At 52.7% G+C, this 24,334-nt stretch overlaps 1 protein-coding gene across 1 annotated transcript in view; it reads right to left on the bottom strand.

Annotated features, from left to right (window-relative positions):
* EPB41L4A (erythrocyte membrane protein band 4.1 like 4A) overlaps positions 1-24,334 on the bottom strand; it is a 208,259-nt gene that overhangs the window by 63,079 nt on the left and 120,846 nt on the right. Inside the window, exons 6-11 of the mRNA XM_062189328.1 lie at positions 24,183-24,303; positions 21,185-21,272; positions 18,545-18,633; positions 17,961-18,024; positions 7,662-7,753; positions 6,259-6,336 (exon numbers count right to left, since the gene is read on the bottom strand). Coding sequence (XP_062045312.1) covers positions 6,259-6,336; positions 7,662-7,753; positions 17,961-18,024; positions 18,545-18,633; positions 21,185-21,272; positions 24,183-24,303 — 532 coding nt within the window. The remainder of the gene's footprint in view (positions 1-6,258; positions 6,337-7,661; positions 7,754-17,960; positions 18,025-18,544; positions 18,634-21,184; positions 21,273-24,182; positions 24,304-24,334) is intronic.

Genomic DNA, 24,334 nt, shown 5'->3' with positions numbered 1-24,334 from the left:
CAGAGAGTAAACTCCGCCAGCACACACACACGGCTGGGAGTGCAGAGGCCTGCTGCAAGGCTCTCTGTCACCAGAAGACGGGGCGTGCACTTCCCTGCAGAGAGGAACACAGACCCCGGACGTGGACCGCCGAGGCAGTGCAGCGCCAGACTTGACTTTGTTATTCCATGGTGCCTCTCCCAGGAACAAGCAAGGAATGGGAAAATCACATCACATGGTTAAGGCGACGTAGGCCCGGGCCCAGAACATACTTTCTATAGCCAGCTGGTCGGTACGGCAGCCAAGGCAGCACACTCAGCCCCTGCGGCTAAGGGTCCACCCCACCCTTGTTGGAGACCCAGCTTGGTCTTGCCGGCAGGTTGTTTCTCTTCTTTTCTTCTCTTCTCTTTTCTTTTCTTCTTTTTTTTTTTTTAAAGATTTACTTATTTGAAAGTCAGAGTTACACAGAGAGAGAAGGAGAAGCAGAGAGAGAGAGAGAGAGAGAGAGAGAGAGAGAGAGAGAGAGAGAGAGAGAGAGGTCTTCCATCTGCTGGTTCACTCCCCAATTGGCCAAAATAGCCGGAGCTATGCAGATCTGAAGCCAGGAGCCACGAGCTTCTTCCAGGTCTCCCTCACAGGTGCAGGGGCCCAAGGACTCGGATCATCTTCTACTGCTTTCCCAGGCCATAGCAGAGAGCTGGATCGGAAGTGGAGCAGCCGGGACTCGAACCAGTGCCCATATGGGATGCCGGCACTATAGGCGGTGGCTTTACCCGCTACGCCACAGCGCCGGCCCCAGGTTCAGATTCTGCAGCCTCGCTCTGCTCTCCACTTGTTCCTGCTGTTTCCCAGCACAACCACTCCTGTGTGACAGTCACTGGTTTAAATGTGATTCCACCCCTGCCCTCAATAAAGTCTCACACAGGAGATTCGTCCCCACAGTCTGATGTCAATGGTACGAAGAGGGCGGGGACTCAGTCGGACTGTGGTGTTCACAGGTTAGGTCAGTCGAGCAGAGTCCCCATGACTGAGCCCTGGCAGCTCTGTAAGGAGAGGGCTGGAGACGAGAGACACAGACAGAGACCCACACTCCACCCTGTCGTCCATGCAGCCCCCAGGAGCCTGCGCTGTGCAGTCTAGACAGACAGACACACAGAGACCCACACTCCACTCTGTCGTCCATGCAGCCCCCAGGAGCCTGCACTGTGCAGTCTGGACAGACACACAGAGACCCACACTCCACCCTGTCGTCCATGCAGCCCCCAGGAGCCTGCACTGTGCAGTCTAGACAGACAGACACACAGAGACCCACACTCCACTCTGTCGTCCATGCAGCCCCCAGGAGCCTGCGCTGTGCAGTCTGGACAGACAGACACACACAGACCCACACTCCACCCTGTCGTCCATGCAGCCCCCAGGAGCCTGCACTGTGCAGTCTGGACAGACACACAGAGACCCACACTCCACCCTGTCGTCCATGCAGCCCCCAGGAGCCTGTGCTGTGAAGTCTGGACAGACAGACACACAGAGACCCACACTCCACCCTGTCATCCATGCAGCCCCCAGGAGCCTGCGCTGTGCAGTCTGGACAGACAGACACAGAGACCCACACTCCACCCTGTCGTCCATGCAGCCCCCAGGAGCCTGCACTGTGCAGTCTGGACAGACAGACACAGAGACCCACACTCCACCCTGTCGTCCATGCAGCCCCCAGGAGCCTGCACTGTGCAGTCTGGACAGACAGACACACAGAGACCCACACTCCACCCTGTCGTCCATGCAGCCCCCAGGAGCCTGCGCTGTGCAGTCTGGACAGACAGACACACAGAGACCCACACTCCACCCTGTCGTCCATGCAGCCCCCAGGAGCCTGCACTGTGCAGTCTAGACAGACAGACACACAGAGACCCACACTCCACCCTGTCGTCCATGCAGCCCCCAGGAGCCTGCACTGTGCAGTCTGGACAGACAGACACACAGAGACCCACACTCCACCCTGTCGTCCATGCAGCCCCCAGGAGCCTGCACTGTGCAGTCTGGACAGACAGACACACAGAGACCCACACTCCACCCTGTCGTCCATGCAGCCCCCAGGAGCCTGCACTGTGCAGTCTGGACAGACAGACACACAGAGACCCACACTCCACCCTGTCGTCCATGCAGCCCCCAGGAGCCTGCACTGTGCAGTCTAGACAGACAGACACACAGAGACCCACACTCCACCCTGTCGTCCATGCAGCCCCCAGGAGCCTGCGCTGTGCAGTCTGGACAGACAGACACACAGAGACCCACACTCCACCCTGTCGTCCATGCAGCCCCCAGGAGCCTGCACTGTGCAGTCTGGAATGTGAACCTCTCGATCTGTGAGCCAGGACAGATCTTTTCTTCATGAGCAGCCTGCCTCCGGCATCCCGCTACAGCTTGCACAGCTCAGGGATGCAATATTCTCACTACTGGAGCAGTGGCTGACAAGCACAGGGCTGCTCAGCGGGAGCCCCACGCGTGTCTGGTGGCTCTGCCGTGGCAGCAGAGTTTGATTTCCACAGCTCCTGGCTGCCTGCCTGCCTGCCACACTCTGGCCCGCACCCCTCCCCTGCAGAGTGGCATCACCGGCAGGAGAGGGAAAGGACAAGGGCAGAGAAGCCTGTGTTCAAATCCCAGCCCTGCACCGTGGCCTTGGGTCCTCAGTTCTATCTGCTCACTTCTCAGGCAGCCCTCTGGCTTCCCTGCATAGATGGGGCTGTGGCACCCCCTGCAGCAGGTCACCGTAACACCCAGGAGGCTCTCGGGGAGCTTGGTGTCTCTCTCTCTCGATTCATGAAGTGAGAAATCCCACCTGAGCTCCTGGACCTGAGTCCTATCCCAGGGGTTCCCAGGCCCTGCTCTCACTTCTGCAGGAGAAATTCTGCCGAGCTCACTCCTTCATCAAAGCCAGCAGGCCCTACAGACTTAACGGGGGGGAGAGGGGGGTCAGGTTCATTTGCAAGGAGCTCAGAGAAGGAGATACCCACATTTCACAAAGGTTCAAAGACTTTATTTATCTCCCACTTTAGATTGCTGGTCTCTGAGGATAAAACAACAAAAGAATCAGAAAGTCAGACTTCAGATCAGCCTTTCATCATAAATTTAATTTTGAAATTTGAATATCCTGTATCACTACCAAAGTCTGATCTTTCCCTTAGGGCTTAGGTAATGATCAGTTTTCCCAGGAGGTGTAATAATCTCCCAAAATTCAAGAAAGAGTAAGCCCAGAGCTCTGACTTCCTCCATCACATACACACACACGAAACCCAGTGACACACAGGTACACACAGGCCACAGATACACTGCAGCTCCAGAAGCCAGGGGCTTGGGGCAGGGCTGTCTGTGTTCCCCGAGCTCAGCTTCATGCCAGGCTATTTCCAGGATGTCTCAGGAAAGGGACAAGCATTGGGGCTGGCACAGTGGTGCAGTGGGCTAAGCCACCGCCCACGAAGCCAGCATCCCATAGCAGGATGCCGGGTCAAGTCCCAGCTGCTGCACCTGTGATCCAGCTCTCTGCCAATGTGTCTGAGAAGCCAGTGGAAAATGACCCGAGTCCTTGTGCCCCTGCACCCACATGGGAGACTTGGGTGGAGTTGCAGGCTCCTGGCTTCAATCCAGCAAATTTCCAGCTGTTGCAGCCATTTGAGGAGCAAACGAATGGAAGGAAGATTCTTCTGTGTCTCCACCTCTAACTCTGTCTTTCAAATAAATAAAATATTTTTTAGAAGGACAAGCACATGATGCCAGCTTGAGGGCTATCATCTTTTGATCACAAACACTCCTTGTGTTAACACCCACCCAGCAGTCACAGACCCATTCCTGCCACCGAGCTCTGGGAAGGGTGATGACACCCTCCTGCTTCCAAGGGTGGAGCAATGTCATGCTTGCTGCATCCAGGCACGCGGCTTCCAGCCTCATGAACTAGGCAGTCACCATCAGCTTGAGATCAGAACAGACAGCCAAGGCCCCGATTCCGCGAGGTTACCTTTCATCACTGTCTTAGAAGAAATGATGTTTAATATGCAAATCCAATAACCTGCTAACAGAAATTCCCAGGGGCCACAGATCTGCACTTCTACAAATGGCAGAAACTTGTGAAAGGCAACTGCAGGGTATGGTAGCCAGCATGATGGCAACTTTAATAGTGTGAACATCAGGCCAGATGTACCTTCACCAGCTCTAAATTGACAACCAGTCATTCACACATTTACACATTCTCTCTGCAAGCCTAGCTTTCAGAGGTAGAGCTATAGACAGAAAGAGGGAGGGACAGAGAGAAAGGATTCCATCTGCTGGTTCACTCCCCAGATGGCTGCAACAGCCAGAGCTGGGCTGATCCAGAGCCAGGAACCAGGAGCCAGAAGCTTCCTCTGGTACTCCCATGCAGGTGCAGGGGCCCAAGCACTAGGGCCATCTTCCTTGCATTCCCAGGTCATAGCACACAGCTGGATCAGAAGAGGAGCAGCCAGGACACAAATTGGTGCCCATATGGGATGCCGGCGCCACAGATGAGGCTTAACCTACTGTGCCACAGTGCTGGCCCCTCTGGTTCTGTTTCAGGCCACGACCCAAACAATGGCTATGAGTTGTTCCTCTCAAGATAAAAGTTAGTTCTGCCTTAAGCTTCCTCCAATCATATCACTGTGCCAGGGACAGCCATGAAAACCGAAGGCATCAGTGGTGCCTTCATACAGGCACCAGGAGCTCCTGGAACACAGGGACACCCACGTTTCCTGCTGTGAGGTGCACAACACTCAGCGGTGCATACACTGAACATGTGCTATCAACCACTCTTTCCTGAGTATCTTTGGTCTCTACTTCAGGACCCCCAAAGTGGGTCACATGGAAAAGAGGGCGGGAGACATCACATATCACTGTCCAGCTGTGGGGCACTTGGCCTTACCATTATGTCACCCAGGAGAGCATTTCACTCAGAGACGTCTCTAGGGGACCTGTCCCACCAGCACCCCGTCTCCACCTGCTCAGCTTCGACAAGGGCTGGGGCCCTGCCTCACAGCCCGAACGCACTGGGAGCATGGGTGTCTGACCTGGTTCTTGGCATCGCAGGGCTCCCAACACCACAATTCATGCATCACGCGTTCTCCCTGGCAGAAGGAACTGAGCACAACAAACTCTTGTTTAAAACACAGAACTCTGGCCGGCGCCGTGGCTCACTAGGCTAATCCTCCACCTTGCGGCGCCGGCACACCGGGTTCTAGTCCCGGTCGGGGCACCGATCCTGTCCCGGTTGCCCCTCTTCCAGGCCAGCTCTCTGCTATGGCCTGGGAGTGCAGTGGAGGATGGCCCAAGTGCTTAGGCCCTGCACCCCATGGGAAACCAGGAGAAGCACCTGGCTCCTGGCTTCGGATCAGCGCGGTGCGCCGTCTGCAGCGCGCCTACCACGGCAGCCATTGGAGGGTGAACCAACGGCAAAAGGAAGACCTTTCTCTCTGTCTCTCTCTCACTGTCCACTCTGCCTGTCAAAAAAATAAATAAATAAATAAATAAATAAATAAATAAAAAAAACACAGAACTCACTCCCATGTCTAATGCTGGTGCCAGATACACACGCCCACCTTGCTGCAGGAGGCTCAGGCTCGTCCCCAACTGGCTAAGAGTCCTCCTGCTCCTTCAGTCCCCCCTCTGCTGCCTGGCAGGGTGACCCTGAGGGGGACGCGGCCTCTCTGAGGTGTCCCCAGGTACTAGCAGGGAGGCTATCACCAAATGCTGCGATGATTAAAGGGAGCAACACATGGAAAACACTTAGCACACACATGGCAATAAGAACCACTCAGCGACGTCGGCATGGAGTTGTGAGCATTATTCTGTGCAAGCTTCACTCTGCAGAAAAACGTGGTGTGGTGAGAAAATAAAGCGTGCCTCGTGTCACAGCAGGGGCTGACTGAGCGTCCTGGGAACTCAGTCAGCCACTCCAGGACAGCTTCTTCTTCTCCCCACCACAGATCACAAGGAGAAACAGGCACTAACCACATGCTGATCAGATTCTGACGATCACAGCTCTACTACATTCCAAAAGCCCTGACTTAACACAGTCAACGGAGACGTTATATATAAGTGCATCTGGAGAATCTATTTTTTCAAGAAAGACAGCTTCATAAATTTTTTATGGTCATAAAACACATCAGCTCTGTGTCGGAAAGAGGAAAAAATAAATTGTGACCCTCACTGCGCGTTCATGTGGACAGTTGAAGGAAACACCCGTCTACACCCCTCCTCCCGGGCAAAGCCACTCACCTGAACCGGTGCTTGTGACTGAGGGATCCAAACTTGCTGAGTTTTCTTGTCAATGAATTTGATTCGGTTTCTGGCATTCTAATTAATTTTTACAAGACAATTAAAGACTTATAAGTACAGATTCTTGTGCATCATTTGTGCATAAAGTTACACAGAAAATGTAACAGTGCAACACCGTCTAACAGAGCTGGTGAAAACGGTCATCCCACACGCTGGCAAGAGGCAGTCATCAGTTGTTCTAAGTGAATACTGGAAACACCACCGCAGCCTAGGTACATACGGTCCATAAAACCTCAAGTATCGCTACCTCCTGAAGACCATCAGAAGCCGATGTCACCTTGGGAAGACCGAGTTGTGACTCCTCGTCTTGGCAACGCTGTCACTGTTGCTTGGCTCATGCCATGGTTCCTGAGGCGGTTAACCTCATCAGGGCACCCTCTTGCTGGGACAGTGGCTCCAGGTCTCCCCACATGGTGTCCAAAGACACCCCAGAAAGAGCTCCTGACCCGGCCCCACTGACCTGGGGGCAGGGCTGCGGGCTTTCCAGCCACACCAGCCCCCGGCACCGAGGGTCTGAAGGACTCTGGTGCTTTCCTGCCAAGGCTGCCCCGGCAGTGCACTGCTTGGGAAAGTGCTCCCCGCACCTCAAGCGGGAGCACGGGGCAGACGTGCCACTCACAGGAAACAAAGCTCAGTACGGCACCTGCTACAACTGTGCTTCACAACCTAAGGCCTGAAACAGAGAAAGGGGTCCTGGGACTGCCCAGGGGCCTGGCTGCCCCTCCTCGCCAGGACACCGCCCTCCCTGGCTCCTCAGCACCTGACGCTGCTCCTGGGCTGCCTCGCGCTGCCCTCTAGAAGCAGGAGGGCGGCGAGGCTCAGTCCCTGCCTCCTGCTTCTCCCCTCTCTCTCCTGCTCTCTGAACTTCTCCCACAGGTGCCCCTTCTGTCTTAAACGCCTGCTGAAGTCACATCACGGCCTCGGTGTCTGGGAGCCATGCCCATCACTGCCTCACATGTCCTCGGTTGCACAGCCAATGGGCACATCAGGTGCGCCACGTCCATGCAGAGCGCCTGGGTTCTACCCAGGCCACAAGGCACTGCCAAAACAGCACTCCCTACCTGAACCTAAAACCTCTGCCCCACCCTTCTAATAGTGTCAGCGAAGATGCTATACCTGGATGCAAGCATCTGTATGGCAATGCATACATTTGTACATGCATGAACACATACCCACATATGCACATATGTGTGCAGAGTTTGGGTTAATATAGACTTGGGAATTGAAAGAAAATTAACAGAACTTGCAAATTTCTGTTTGTTGGCAGAACAGAATTCTTGCTATAAAAGCAAATGCGACATTCATGTATTAGGAGAATGAACAAAACGCTCACGCTAACCTACCTGAAAAACGTATGATGCTCCACACTGCACTTCCACAGGTGCCTGCAAGCAGGCTTACTCCGAGCTTCGAAGAAGAAGGAGGTTTCGTTGCACTGGGAGAGAAAGGAGAGAGTGTGAGGGTGGCAGAAAGCGAGCAGAGGTCAGCACTGACCCTTAACACGAAGGAAACTGGTTTCTCGCTGGCTGCATGAAAATCACTTTCCACCATCAACACTGCAGACACAAGCCCCACGTGGATCTCCGTGCAGTCACCTTTATTACCCAAGCTCCACTTCCTGCGAGAGTGGACAGCCTCGTGACAGCACTGAGCGCCACCAAGTCCCCGTCACTAATGGCCCAGAGTGAGGATCAGCCCCCGGGAACAGGAGACGCCCGTCATGCCAGTTCCCACCGCGTCACTTGCAGGGATGCACAGGTCTCACCTGCACGGATGCCAGGAGGACCTGAGGAGCAGCTGCTGGGAGGACAGAGCGCCAGGGCGGTGTCACCCACACCAGGGCCCAGCACCTCTGATCCCAGCGTTTCCAGGCCACACCTCGTCACTGGATGACGCCATGCAGTCGTGAGACAATAAACTGACGCGTAAGAAACCAAAGCTTTATTAAAGGAAATTCTGATTTTGCAGAAAACACTGTCTTCAAGAGAAAACCAAGCAAAATACAAGTGCTGCAATCAACCACTCTGTAACGCTATGTAACTGCTAATTCAGATTCAAATTGAAAAGCCAAAACCCAAGTCTTCAATACAGAAATGCCTCTGGGATGGGGTTCTGTCCAACTTGTGATCACAGAGCTGTCAGTGCAGAGACCATCCCAGCCTTGACCACACACAGACCATGCACACGTATGAGGTTTCTCCTGGTTCAGCCGGAAGACGCTGCCCAACTTGGGGGCATATTTGTGAAACCCAGGGAAGCAAAGGCGACAAGGCAGTGAGCACATGTGACAGCAAGGCTGGCGGGAATGCCCAACCTCCTGTGGTGCAGGGAGGGTCAGCATGAGCCAGGTTTCCAGCATGGGCTAAGGACTAGAACAGCGTGCAGGGGCTTTAACCACAAGGGAATGGACAGGAGGCTCAGGGGGTGGCCCTGTGATGCTGAGGTCTCCAAGGGGGCCAGAAGCCGGCAGGTACAGCTCTTGGGAGACAGAGAGCGAGGCTGCTCAGGGAGCACCAGGGTGGATGGCGGTGGGGCCGCCGCCTGCAGGTGGAGCGAGACAGGTCAGAGTGGTGTCTCGGGGTAGGCAGCAAGCACATCTGCCCCAAGTGACCCTGGAAGGTGGAACTGGGCTCAAAAGGGGGCGAGTGGTGTCACAGGGAGACCTGCGGGGACTTCTGCAGAGGCGCAGGTATCACAAGACCCGAGAAGAGGAAGGGAAGTCAGGGAACTACTGGGGTACAGGGGACGGGCCAGGCAGGGACCCCCGTGGAAATCCAGAATCTTCTAGGGGCAGGGTGGGAAAGCCTGGGTTCCCAGCCGGAGATGGGGCACTGGGGAGGATTTGATTTCTTTTACTTTTCAAAATACCAAACACATACGCAGCATGCCAGCCCAAAGTCACAAGGTGGGTGCAGTCATCATGGGCCCCAGCTCTGTTCCCTAGGGGCAAACAGTGTTGTAAGCGAAAGGTGTCTTTAAGGTCATTGGACTGTTTCAGAATATTACACCTAAGTCATGCATTTATTATTTATTTATTTATTTATTTATTTAAGAGGCAGAAATAGAGCATTCTCCCATCCACTGGTTCACTCCCCAAACACCCACAGATGACCCCAGGCCAAGCTGGGGTCCAAAGCTGGAAGCCAGGAACTCACCCCAGGCTTCCCACCTGGGTGGCAGGGACCCAAGTTCTTGAACCCTTACTGCTGTCTCCCAGAGTGCACACTGGTAGGAAGCCAGAGTCAGTGGGCAGGCTGGGTGCCCACCAAGGCACCCTAACCAGTGTCTCATCTGTTGATCTAAATGCCCGCCCCCGGTCACTGGAACACCAGCAAGTTTACCTGTGGCCACGTTCCCTCAGGGTAAACAGGAAAAGGTGGGGCCAGGACCCGCTGCCCCCCTCCCACAGCCTGCCTCCCTCAACCACAAAAGCACAGAGTGACAGGACAGCGTCACGTTTTAACAAAGGCGTCCACAAGTCAGGCATGATTTCAATGCCTAAATTCAACTCCAGAAACTTATTTAGTTACACATAATCTAGATTTCCAAAAATGGAGGAGAAGAAAAAGGCATTCTGTCTTGGCAACAAAATGTATCTACCTCGTCCTAATCTCCAGCTCTGCTCCGGCAGGGTTCTCCTGGTTCTCACGTCCATGTCCACGCTCCTCTCTGATTCCAGTAGGGATCTGGTCACAGGGCATCTCTCTTTCATCATTTTTTAACTACAAGCACCTCAGAAAGGATAAATGGTGTTTTAAAACTGACCAGAATTGGGTGATGCTCAAGTTTCCTTGGGTAGAGATACATTAAAGGCCCCCTAACTGCGCCTGACAGTAGGAGCCGGTCTCCATTCACACAGGGCTCTAGGACAAGCTGCCCCCTTTACCCATCACCAGCAGAACGACCCAAACTCTCCAGGGAGGGCCAGCACAGCCAACACGGGAGCCCCTACACTGGGGTAACACAGAACCCCTGCACAAGTGTGACCATCGGCCTTGCCAAGGCCCCCTTCCACCACTTCTACCTGCTACCCCTTCCCAAGTGGACAGTGGCGAGTGTGAATTCCACTCACACACACCCAGACGTGTGTGAACCCTGCTAGTTCACTGAAGCGGCTCATTCCAGCCGACTGGTAAAACACCGTATCTAAGCATCCAGTGCTTGCTTTTTGCAAAATGACTCGACTCCTTTGTAGCTTGGGTCACTTCATTCATCGGCTGAATCGAGTTCTTTTCCACTTTGTACACGAATCAGAGGTGAGCCACTGCTGACTCAGATTTCGCCCACAGGTCTCGCACAGACTCAGCTCAAACCCCAGCTGCATCGTTTGAATCCAGGGCTTGCGTCCTGTCCACAAATTCCCAGCCTCACTTCCTCTGCCTCTTCAGTCTTCCCAACTGGCTGCCCGGGGCTCTCTGGGCAAACTTGGGAGCCAATAGCTCTTCCTGAGGGGATAAGAACTACGGACCACCACCCAAGGGCTCACACGGCACGCGGCTCGGCCACCAGCTCCCCTCGCCACTCCTCCTTTGCTGCCTCTCCTGTGCCTTGCCCCTATCACTTGACCCTTGTGGCCATGCAGTCTCGTCTTCTACCTGGCTCCTCCCTGGTTCTGCTTTAGAAGCAGCCACACCTGGACAAGCTGCCTGCTTGGCTCCCAGGACCCACGGAGACAATTAGCTTCTCAACTTATTCACTATCCAGTTGCCCCACACCTGAGGTCACCGGGAGTGACCACGGTGCCCTGTGCAGGTGGCTACTGAGAAGAAAGTGACTGGGACGCCTGGCAGTGGTGAGACGCCATCACTGATAGACACAGCGAGGTGTGCAGCAGAGGGGCTCCTGTCCACGATGCCGGGCAGAAGTAAAGTGTGAAGGTTCCAGTCTCCAGCACAGTAGGGCCTTCTGCCTCCTTTGTCTGCGCTCAGCCTATACAGACTTGTACTAGCACGGTGGGGCCTTCTACCTCCTTTGTCTGTACTCAGTCTATACAGACTTGTACCAGCACGGTGAGGCCTTCTACCTCCTTTGTCTGCGCTCAGCCTATACAGACTTGTACCAGCACGGTGGGGCCTTCTACCTCCTTTGTCTGCACTCAGCCTATACAGACTTGTACTAGCACAGCCACTGATCATTGACCTTAGGCACTGACGCCAAAAATGAGGGGCCCAAAAGCAAAGGAGACAGTCACTTGGTCCTTAGCTACGGACACGGCACAGAGAGGCAATCGTTGGAATCAGAAGATGCATGCTTCAGTGGGAAACAGATGCCAGAGAGAGCGGACATGCAGAGGCCTTTGACAAACTATCTAAGGGAAAGACTGGATGAGCGCAGTTCTCAAACTGGACTGCGCTGGTGACAGGAGACACTGGGCGGTGTCTGAAGGAGCGGCTCCCGGAGTCGCCACTGCTCAGAATCCTGAGCTCACACCTGGTGAAGGAATCCACAGTGAGCCCTGTGACAGAAATCAACTGATTCAGTTCCCACTCAGTGAAACACCATCTCAGCCTTCAAGTTTTCCCTCTTCGCCAAACGCCCAAAGAGGGTTCCTCGCAACACTGCCACCTTGCAATACCAGCATGAGAGGCGCCATGGTCCAGCAAGTACGGGGAGAAGTGGGTTAGGCACGCGGACCTCGCCCTGTGCTCATGAAGCTGTACTGTGGAGCCCCAGAGCACGCTGCTCCCCTGAGTTACCTGAGCAAAGTTTACCCATTCCTCTAACTTACGTGAGCTTCCAGGAAGTGTATTTTAGGCACCCCTGTTTAGAAAATACTGCACCTCACAGAAATAGCCCCTACACACACACACACACACCATAGTTTTTTGTTTGTTTTTTTGACAGGCAGAGTGGACAGTGAGAAACAGAGAGAAAGGTCTTCCTTTACCGTTGGTTCACCCTCCAATGGCCGCTGCGGTAGGCGCGCTGCAACCGGCGCACCGCACTAATCCGAAGCCAGGAGCCAGGTGCTTCTCCTGGTCTCCCATGGGGTGCAGGGCCCAAGCACTTGGGCCATCCTCCACTGCCTTCCCGGGCCATAGCAGAGAGCTGGCCTGGAAGAGGAGCAACCAGGACAAAATCGGCGCCCCAACCGGGACTAGAACCCGGTGTGCCAGCGCCACAAGGCAGAGGATTAGCCTATTGAGTTGTGGCGCCGGCCCACAGCTTAGTTTTAACTTAAAATCACCTTGCATTGCAACAGAGCACTTGGAGAATAAAATCAATTTCCATTTGTGCAAAGCTAAAGAACACAAAAAACATCTCAGCACTGTTTTCCAGCTGTGTGGGTTCTATTTCAAATTACGTAACAAATGTGAAAGCCCATATTACAGATGAGCAAACTGACCATTGATGAGAAGCCGCATATAATTCTCCCTAGTTCACAGAAACATAAATTACAGAATTACAAAGGGTTGTTAGATCGAGCTGCCTTTCCTCTTGCCTCTCTTCCTCTAAACACGCAGAAGATGAGCCCCGATGTCAGAGAACATTCACATCACATTTCCGTAAACTTTGAGAACTGCTCCCCTGAGCTGTTCTGCTTCCTGGCTGACAGGCGATGCAGGTGCCATCTGGACGTCCAGGCTGGGTTTCTGTGACGACTTCTCTGTCCTCCTCGCCTGCTCCTCAGAGAAGTCAATGTTTCTCTCCTACACGGAACTTGTGTTTGAATGACAACTAAATAAAAAGTAACTTTTATTCCCAACCTTAAAAACAAAACAAGCAGTGGGATGGGCATTTAGTCTGGCAGTTAAGACGCCACACCCCACACTGCAGGACCTGGGTTCAAGGCCCAGCTCCAGCGGCTGACTCCAACTTCCTACTAACGCAGACCCTGGGGGCCAGCAGTGCTATTTCAAGTATTTGGGTTCCTGCCACCCACATGGGAGACCTGGATGGAGTTCTCAGCTCCCAGCTTTGGTTCTGGCCCAGCCTCAGCTGTTGCAGGCATCTGGGGAGCGGTTGGGCCAGCAGAAGGGAGCTCTCAAACATTTCTCTGTCCCTTAAATTAATTCATTACATTTCTTCATTTTTAAAGTTTTATTTATTTATTTGAAAGTCAGAGTGACAGAGGGGGAGAGACAAAGAGGAAGAGAGATCTTTCATCTGCTAGTTCACTCCCTAAATATCCATGACAGCCAGGGCTTGGTCAGGCTAGGGCAGTAGCCAGGAACTCCATCTAGGTCTCCCACGTGGGTAGCAGATACCCAAGTATTTGAGCTATCATTCACTGCTAACCAGGAGCATTGGCAGGGAGCTAGATCAGAAGTAGAGGCAGGACCCAATCCCAGGCACTCCAGAATGGAATGCAGGCATCTCAAGTGGCAATCTATCCCACTGCACCACAACGTCCCTCAAAAAATATCATTCATGTATTTATTTTTAAAAGCCTCATAACAACTAAGTTTGTTAAAATGAAGGTGTCTGCGTGTTATGTTCTGTGTGTGTGTGTGTGTGTGTGTTATGTGCTATGTGATATGTTCCCTGTAGGTGTGCCATGGTCCCTGTGTGTTGTGTTCTAGGCATATGTATATGCACACATACATTCCCTAGCTGTGCCCACGGAAAAGGCCAAGAAGCAAAGCCACCCCAGCAGCGGTGGCCACACTGAGTGCTGAGATCTTAGCCATTTCCCACCAAAAGGAATCAGGGCTCTGTGGAGAAATGGCTGGCACTAGGGTGGGAGCAGGGCAGGCGAGACGCACCTGACACATCCCACTACACCACGGAAGAGCCGAGTGCCCAAGACGACAGGGCACAAAGGGCAGGGAGCCAGACCGAAGGGGCCACGCTGACCAAGGCTAGGACAACGCCAGCATCAGGCTGGGTGAAGTATCGGAGCACCAACCTCTGAGAAGAGAGGTCCACAGCCTGTGCCAGCAACAGACGAATGAACGAGAGCAGGCAGGGCGCTCACGTACAGCGGGCTGACCAGAGCGACTGGTCCTCCAGGGAACCCGCATCCTGCAACTTATGAGGGACGGCACAGGCGGGGTCCCCAGTGAGCTCACCTACGGGGAGGATCTGAAGAGGAACAAGGACATGCACTGGCAAAGCGTCTCCCACCCCGACTACAGAGTGGACGGAGAGAAGGAAGAACCCAACTGGGAGTTACACAGGGGACACCAAACTTCACAAGCAAGGAGGGACAGATGGCCGTCGTGTGTATCCACACACAGGCACAGCTTCCCCCACGTACCCCGCAGCTAGAAGCAGGCACTCCCAGTCCAGTCCCAAGGAACCGGCAGAAAAACATGAAAGGAGAGGGTTCTGTCCCAGCACAGGGGACTTAGAACTGCCTTCATAAAACATGTTACAGTCTTGGAAGATGAACAAACACCATGAAAATGTTCCCGGTCACACGAGGCTAACTGGATTCCACACTGAGGGGCAGCGCTACGGGAGATTATGAGGTCAGGCGACAACACAGGTGTCACAGGACAGCAGTGTGAAGTCGCTAGTTGTTTACTGTGGTTACATCAGAGGACGCCCCTACGCTCCGGAGACACTGGCGTTCTGAGAGCCTATGGCGTGATGCAGTTACATAGCTAGAAACGTTCACAAGACTCAGCTGAGAACTCCTGACCGGAACAAGAGTTCAGCGAAACGGAGAGACCTGAGATAAGCACATGGCATTCGTCCCATGGCTGCTTCTAGCTAACTGCAGTTAAAGATGCAACAGAAAGGGGGCCGGTGCTGTGGCGTAGCAGGCTAAGCCTCTGCTGTGGTGCTGGCATCCTGGCCGGTTTGTGTCCTGGCTGCTCCTCTTGTGATCCAGCTCTCTGGTATGGCCTGGGAAAACAGTAGAAGATGGCCCAAGTGCTTGGGCCCCTGTACTGGCAAGAGAGGCCTAAAGGAAGCTCCTGGCTCCTGGCTTCAGATTGGTTCAGCTCTGGCTGTTGCAACCATTTGGGGAGTGAATCAGCAGATGGAGGACTTTTCTCCCTGTCTCTCCCTCTCTGTCTGTAGCTCTATCTCTCCAATAAACAAATTCTTTAAAAAAAAAAAAAAAAGATACAACACAAAGAAAAGACTGTGTTCACAACAGCAAGAAGGCACACGTGAGTAAACACAGTAAAAGCAGAAATTATGAGAGTAAGTCTAAGACCCTGAACAGAAGTCCACGGGGACGAGCTCTGTGTCACTTACACATACATTACACTTTCGTGCTAACAGCAATCTGGGCGCAAGCACCAAAATATTAACGGTCATCACCTCTACCTTTTGCAGTAATGGGCGATGTGGATCTTCCTTGCAGCATATGCCCCAGGCTGGGGCACAGACTCATCTGTAAGATCTTTCTACTGAAGGGTTAGATTGGGGCCAGCCCTGTGGCACAGTGGGCTAAGCCACCCTGGTGATGCAGACATCCCGTATCTGAGTGCCTGACTGGAGTCCTGGCTGCTCTGCTGCCAGTCCAGTGCCCTGCTAATGTTTCCGGGAGGCAGCAGATGACGGCCTACGGACTTGGGCTCCTGACAACCAAGGGGGAGACCTGAATGGAGTTCCTGGCTCCTGGCTTTGGCCTGGCCGGACTTGGCTGTCGCCAGCATTTGGAGATGAACCAGTAGGTGGAAGATCTCTGTGTCTGTCACTGTGCCTTCCAAACAAGTAAATAAATAAATCTTCAACAAGTTTGGATTTTCTGTGAGGTAGTCCTTAGGCCGCAGCACCTGTTCTGAAGTTTAAATAAGGCCTAAAAGTGCCTCTGGGTTTGCCCCAAGGTGCTGAACACGCCGAGGGAAGCCTCTTTCTCAGGAGCACCAGAACTCGCCTGGAAACCATTTCAAGCGGGATGTGATCCTGTGCCAGGTGCCGGGCGCTGGGTGCTTAATTCAATCTGGGACACAGGTGGCCTCATGAGGATCAGGGTCGTTAGGCTTAACCTCAGGCCTCCCCCACACCTACTCCTCAATGCTGTGGAGTGGGGACTTAGCAGGGGACGCGGGGAACCCCTGTAGCCCCAGAGGCTGCCCTGGAGAACACTGTAACGCTCGATCTTGTGCTGCCATCTTCACCGAACAATGAAGACTCCAGGAGGCTGAACAGTCAGGCTCACTGTATCAACTGCTCACCCCGAGACACAAGACACCCATAGCACTGCCATACAATGGAAAGAAGTCCACAAAGGACTCGCTCCCAGAACTGTCTCGGGTGGAAGGAGAAAGTATTTTGAATACTCATCCTAACGGTTTCCATGAAAAGTCTTACTTTACTCTCATGCTCTGCTAGAAATACTTGAAACATTTTCAGTGCAAGAGGACTTCGAAAAGTTCATGGAAAAGCAGAACTAAGAGATAAGATGCTCTAGGTGGGAAGAAACATGAAATCCACACATCATTTTTTCGTTCTCCACACCTGCCATGGACTTATCGCATTTCGTTCCACGTGTGGATTTGTGGATCTAACAGGCTGAGTGAGACGACTCAGCAGCGGGACGGCGGGAAAACCCCAGAACCCTGCTGTCTAAGCGCACTCGACTTCTTCAGGGCTTTTCATTCGGTCTCACATGAGCACAGTTCTTGAAACTGCCGCAGCTAACCGGGCACTGAGGAACGCCGTGGAGTTCCTGCAAAGGAGACTAGCACGTCTTCAAAAATCTGGAACCTCCCTTCCTTGAAAGTTAAAACTCTCTTGGAAACCCAATTTTAATCATATCAATAAATGGTCGCATGCCACACAGCTCAGGGTGGGACAGTTGGCCTCTTTTTTTTTTTTCCCCCAGATTTATTTATTTGAAAGGCAGAGTTACAGAGAGAGAGAGAGAGAGAGAGAGAGAGAGAGAGAGATATCTTCCATCCACTAGTTCATTCTCCGGATGGCTACAATGACTAGAGCTGCACTGATCTGAAGCCAGGAGCCAGGAGCTTCCTCCAGGTCTCCCACACCGGTGCAGGGGCCCAAGGATTTGGCCCACTTTCTTCTGCTTTCCCATGCTATAGCAGAGAGCTGGATCAGAAGTGGAACAGCTGAGATCCGAACCGGCGCCCATATGGGATGCTGGCACTGCCGGCAGCAGCTTTACCTGCTCTGCCACAGCGCCAGACCCAGACGTCGGCTTTTTCCAGGACGAGAACATGCAGCAGTGCCTGGCAGTGCAGTCAGTCCATGAGCCCGTGACCCTGACACGTGAGGTGCCTGCCTCAGACCACGGCCAACCCCGACGGCGTGCGAATGCACAAGCGCCCACTGATTTTTATTTTTTTACATAAACAAAGTCAATCCAGGCCCATTCACCCAGTTTTTGTTCTAAGGAGAGCTAGTATCAAAGAGACAGAAGGACCGACTCTCCAGCATCAGACCTTCACTCATTTCCCCCGTAACACAGGGGGCATCAAGAGGAAGCCTTCCCGTCCTTGGCTTCTGTCCAGGCACGAAAGCCCCTCCAGGTGTGAGGACATGGGCCAGGGCCAGGCACCCCCAGCCTGCTTCTCCCTGAGAGCCGCCAGCAGCCCTTCTGGCTTGGGCACAGCACTCCACTGGAGAGACAGCAGAAGCGCGACCCCCACCAGGTGCCTCTGTTTGCATCAGCCCACGATCAGGACGGGGGGCTGCAGGCCCCAGTGCAGGCCACACCTCCTGACCACGAGCGGGCAGAGAAGACCCCCTTCTCATGCAAGCCAGGTGTCTGCAGAACTTACGTCTTTCCCCAGCACTCGGAGTTCAAACTGGGTCTCCTTGAAGTGCACCTTCGTGATCCGAGGCCTGGAAAACAGAGCAGGTAGTGTTGCTGCGGTACGGGACGTGTCCAGTGGAAGCACACCGGTGAGTTCCGGGCTCCTAGAGATGCCGCCGTGACAACCCTGTGAGCTCCCTGTGGGTCCTCTGCTCTGAAAAGCCCCGTTCTCATGCCCCAGGCTGCTCCAGCCTGGAATCCCAGGGCCCGGGAGAGCCGCTTTCCCAGACCCCCACACTCCCCAGGCACTGCAATCCTTCCCTGCATAGAACTGAAACCAGAGTAGGTCTGGCTGTGCCAGCCCACGCTGGGCTGGGTGGGAAATTCTGCCGCCGCCCCCCCCCCCCCCCCCCGCCACAGCTTCCGCGGACAAGAGTCCAGAGTCTTCGCACCGGGAATTTATGGAGAAAACACACACACGAAGGCGCACTGGGAGTACACCTCACGCCCAGGTTCACCCATTTCACCACGAGAAATGCACCTGCTTTCTGTCCCCAGCTCTTTGACTCACGCACAGCCTGACACGCACAGCATCCAGGTCCTACCTACCAGAAATACTTCCCCACTTGCTTCTTATTCTTGTAGACGACAACGCCAACCGGAGTCAATCCCAGGAAATACTCTGACTTGTTTTCTCCCTGCAGAAACACACCGAAGCCCATCACCACGAATGCAGTCACATCAAAGCACTTTCCCAACCGCAACTGGCCATGCAAATGCAACTCGCTGAACTCATATGGGACTGAATTCTGGAGGGACAGCAACCTAGAGAGCTGGCTGGGCTACGACGGCAGCGGACTCGCTGCCCAATTTTTTCAGTTTTTAAGAGACATTTGCTGTCTTGGACTAACTCCTAATTGTGACTTCAGCTCATTAAAAGGGACCCGGATGACCAAGCAGGTCCCTGATCCAGTGTTGTTGTACACAGTAATGATCAACCCCAATGGCATGTTAACTTGTATCACCTGTGTGGCTTAACACGCTGGCGCCTGGGTGCTACGGAAACCGGCAAACTCAGCAAAGACGCCAAAGGATCAAAAACACACAAAGCCTCGGGGATTCTCCTGGGTGGCTGAGGACGGAGGACTTTGCTTCCGCCACAGGTGCTTTCAAGTGGCTCGCGTTGAGGCGGCTTTCTGATACAGACGACCACAAGCCTTGGTCCCATCACCTTCCCCTCCCCAGAAAGCTCAGGACCTATCCTGGTCCTTCCTCCCTCCACTCACAACTTCAATCTCTTCTCATAAAGGCTAGAGAGTCTACTTCCGGGCAATGATAAACTCCAATGAAGAAAATGGAATCCTGATTCGCAAACGTCACAAACAGAGCAGGTGCCGAGGGTTGCACAGGACAGCCAGCTGGCCTGCGTGCTCTCCCACTACAGCTAAATGAAGGCCAAGGCCCACAAAGCCACACTCACAGGAACATAAGATGCTTGGCGGAATACCAGCTACTGCATACTTTCAGTGCTAAAACTTCAACGTAAAGGAATGCACAGAAGATTCTAACAAAGCTAGGTCATGGGCCATAAATTCCTCCAGCACGTGATTGTGAATTAGGATAAACATTACACAAATGCAGAGGCATTTCTTGGGAGACGCTCTTTATAATTTTCCTACAGAACACGTTTTTGTAAAAGCCTGAAAACCTAGCTGCCTACCAGAGTAGAAGGGAAAGGGAAAACTACTGCACACACTGCAGAGTCTTCTGAGAGACACTCAGACACCAGCCGGGAGCATGAACAATCTCTTGAGACTGGAATCGAGGCAGCTCGTGTAAAATGCAACTAAAAGATAAGTTCATTTTGGGTGTAAAAACATTGTGAACAAAGTTAATGGAAGTACTTACTGTGAAAAAAAACTACACATGGATTTCAAAATTTTTTGTACCAAAATAACCTCTGTTTTTGAAAGAGAGAAAGAGAGGTTCCATCCCACTGGCTCCCTCCCCAGATGCCTGCAGTAGCCAAGAACCGGGCTGGCCGAGGCCAGGAGCCGGGAATCCAATCCAGTCTCCCACTTGGGTGCCAGAGACCCAGGTGCTGCCGCGGTCACCTCTGCCTGCCAGGGTCCGCACCAGAGGGAGCTGGAGGAGAGCGAGCCCAAGGTACTCGCACGCAGGACGCAGGATTCTTCACCTCCCCTCTAAATGGTCTCCCCAAACTCAGCTTTCAATAGCATTTTCCCACACTTTGTAAAGTACCCTCAGACACAGCAGGTAACTGCCACTTCCCCCCAGTCTATAACTCTTATTGCCACACTGACTGCATCCTCAGAGGTGGAAACTCTAACTCCTTTGAAATAATGAGATGGTTTCTTGTTTTAGGGAAACCTCGATGGACAAAAGACATTACAAACGAATATCTGAGTGAGTTATCTGAACTGCAGAGTTTCTCCCCGGGTTATTTTAAAATTGAGTCCCATGATCCAGTTGACAAACATTTAGCCCACATATTATATACTCCTTAGCTATTCATTCCCCATGAAGAATAAGGCACCGGCTTATTTTCTCAGATAACTAAATGTGAGCATTGCCAACCACATTCATGCAAAACCAAAGGCAACGGCATTTTGGTCTCCCTGGTGTAGAATCATCAGCTGTCAGTCTAACGGAAGTGGCTCAAAGCTAAGAGCTGGACGCAGAACACTCCCCACAGACTGAGTGCAACTGCTCGCCGACCATCCTTGGCCAGTTCCATGAGCCCAGATCACTCTGCAGGGGTATCTCTAGTACCGCAGCGATGCCGGGGCAGGCAGCTCCCTCCTGCTGATGGAACCGGCACGTCCAGCCCAGAACCACCTGAGCTGCCACCTGACACCTACTTTACCTGGCAGGTGACTTCATGTTTTTCAACCATGAAATCATTTTTGGAAAGTGCTCCTGGCCTCTGTCTAATACGATCAAATACAGACCCGAGTTAAATTCTTCTGACAGGCGGCTAAGCCCTTCGGAGCTGTTGTCCAGATTGCGTTTTCCAGCTCAGTTAATTGCTTTCCACACATGGAAATACAATCACTCTTTTATGCAAAACTCATTAGGGTTTAACCCACGTAGGATCTGCCTCGTGTTTGAAAAACACAGATGAAGCCAGCTAAACAACAGCACTGTGGCGCTGCTCTGGGAGTCTAAGCGACTGTTCGAGGGAAATGTTAGCAGCTTAAAATACTGTGTGGATTACACGTTACTCACATAGACAGGATGGAGATCCACACCATACATCTCCAGCGACTTGGCTGTCCTCAAGTAACTCAGCTCAGCTTCCGAAGGAGCCTGCCCCCTGCACACACACGGGAACAGAGAGCCTCACGTTACCGAGAGCCGCTGCGCCACCGGCGACATTCTCCAGGAAAGCCCCCCACCTGGTGACGATGCTTCCCCGCGTCCTTGGGTTTCAAGTGGGCCTCTGCCCTCTTGGTGACAACATTTTATACTGAGGGTTCCTTATATACATTTCGTTTACTAAATCAATTCTTGCTCACGATAGCCTACCCATGATGTCCCAGGATAAATTAAAAATTCTCAGTTTCAGAAACCCCATGGAGGCTGGGGAGGACGGGAATCCCTAAACTACAAAGCACCTCCTTCGCAGAGCCGCACGTCTCTGTGCCCCAGCAGCTCTCCCTGTGCAGGAGTGGGCAGGAAGAAGGGAGGCCCTGCCATGCCATCGGGGCCCCAGCACGTCCTGAGCATGCATGTGGTCTGTGAACACACTTAACAGCAGGCAGGCATCACAGGAATCCTCCCCCCGTCTTCACTGGTGATAACACAGAAGAGCTCCATTCCTAGCGAGCAATCGTCTCTCAGGAACGTCGGAGGCTGAGTGTGTGTTCATGTGGGCAAGGGAGATTCTGCCAGCTAAGAAAAGGAGCTGTGGATTCTTTTAAACCAAGAGATTCTGCCTTAATGCATTCGGCCCCGGGGCACTGGGAGCCCAGCAACGCCTGTGCTCTTGAATCCGTGAAGAACGCTCATCACAGATCAGACACAAGAAAGCTACCAGACCTTGACAGCACTTCCTTCCCAGGAAGGCAGGCTCGCTGCCAACACACCACACGAAGCATGGAGGACGGCCCCTACCCAAAGCTCCTTGCTCACTTCAACACACAGTGGTCCTCTGGGACCCTGAGGAGGGGCAGGACACTCAGCATGCCCTGCACCCCGCCACCCCATGCGGCTGTAACAAGCATTCTGCGGGCATCCACACCCGCCAGGCCTTGCAGCCCAGGCTGGAGGGAGGCCGGGTGGGGGGGGAGCCAGCTCCTCCCACTGCCCTTCAGCCACTGGCTTCGCTTCCCATGCGTGGAAACAAATCCGCTGGGCAAATGTTTTCTGTTGGCCAGATTAATTCTACATTCTTTTCTTAACTACAATAGATCTGAAACCAAGCGTATTCAAGAGGGAATCTTACATAACAGGCAATAAAGCAAAGTTAATCAGTAAAAGAATTTAACCAAAATAACTGTAATGAAATGGTAACTTCAGGGCTCACACTGTTACCTGCAAAAGCCTACTGGGGAGTGCGAATACCCTCAGAAGTGCGTGTGCTGTTAGCACAACCCCTCAGGGGCTCCACACTGGGGTCACAGGGTTGGCACCTTTGCTCTAAGAGCCTGGATGGAGCTTTGCTTTCTAATGTTACGTATCTGCATGGAGCCAGCGCTGTGGCTGTGGCGTAGCGGGTAAAGCCACCACCTGCAGTGCCGCATCTCCCCGCTGTTCCACTTCCAATCCAGCTCTCTGCTATGGCCTGGGAAAGCAGTGAAGATGGGTCAAGTCTTTGGGCCCCTGCAGCCACGTGGGAGACCTAGAAGAAGCTCGTGGCTCCTGGCTTCAGATTGGCCCAATTCCAGCCATGGCAGCCATTTTGGGAGTGAACCAGCAGATGGAAGAACCCCCTCTCCTCTCTGTAACTCTGTCTTTCAATAAGTAAATAAATCTTAAAAAAAAAAAATCTGCATAGTGGAGATGGAGTAAATCCAGAGCACCTTTTGTGGTTAAAAATCATAGTTTAAGAAGTGAATTTCACAAGATGTTGATGAATAAAATAAAAGCTAAATCACATATTTACCGAATAGTTCCACTTATATAAAATCGTAGTTCATAAATGAATACAAAATAAATGTTTTCCACAGGGATCAATGCAGAGAGGGAGGCCTGGATGGTCTTTAAGAAAACTATCGTGACTTCCCCACTGCAGTTTACTTTCTCCTTTGTACTTACAAATTGTTGAAGTTTTCAATAAGCCTTTTAGAGTTATAAACAGTAAGAAACTATAAAAAGAAAGCTAAATGTTCCAGGCATAGATGAAGAATTAGCAGTCTAGAAACTTTGCTTATGGCTGTCAAAAGCAAAACATGCTTGACAGATGGTACAGTTGTAGGAGAGGCAAGGTCTAGATTCCTATTCCAGGTCCTTACCTTCCACCTAGATAAGCATTCTAAGTACCGGTACATGATACAGGGTCAAGTTTATTCACACAGTGAGGAAGCAGGGCCAGTGCTATGGGGGCGGGTTAAGCCACCATCTGAAGTTCTGGCATCCCATGTGGACGCCGGTTCCGGCTGCTCCACTTCTGATTCAGCTCCATCCCAGCTGCTCCACTTCTAACCTGGCTCTCAGCTAACGGCCTGGGAAACCAGTGAAAAATGGCTCAAGTCCATAGGACCTTCCACCTACATGGGAGACCCAGTAGAAGCTCCTGGCTCCTGGCTTTGGCCTGGCCCAGCCCCGGCTGTTGTGCTCATTTGGGGAGTGAACCAGTAGATGGAATCTCTCTCTCTCTCTCTCTCTGTAACTCTGACTTTCAAATAAATAAATTAATTAAAAAATAAATAATGGTGAGGAAATACACACACACACACACACACAGTTCAGGGCCTGGAAGGGAAAGGGAAGGGGAGAGAGACAATGCCTCAGCAACCTCATCCTCATCTTGGGAGGGAGAAAGGGAGGGAGGGAGGAAGGAAGGGAGGAAGGGAGGGAGGGAGGGAGAGAAAGAGAGAGAGAGTGAGCGAGCGCACCTTGCGCAGCTGACAGCCTCTTTTGAGGTTGGAAGGGGAGCTGGTGAGGGGAGGTGCATCCTGGCAGAGGGGGTCTGTGAGTGACAGGGAGGAAGGCAGGATCACCTAGGGCGGCAGTGGGCTCCCTGCCTTATCCCACAGCTACAGAGGTAAGACGGGACTCTTACATCAGAGTTTTATGAATCCTTTCTATGGCTTCTTCAAGTTCCTCTTTCTGATCAGGTACAAACCGGTACTCTGACACATACCCCGCAGTGTGCTTATATGGGTCGTAATCTCCAAGTTCAGCTAAAAAAAGAAAGAAATTGTAACTTTTCTC

The sequence above is a fragment of the Lepus europaeus genome, chromosome 4 (genome assembly GCF_033115175.1).
Source record: "Lepus europaeus isolate LE1 chromosome 4, mLepTim1.pri, whole genome shotgun sequence".
Classification (NCBI taxonomy): Eukaryota; Metazoa; Chordata; class Mammalia; order Lagomorpha; family Leporidae; genus Lepus; species Lepus europaeus.
This window is presented reverse-complemented; position numbering and strand designations above follow the sequence as displayed.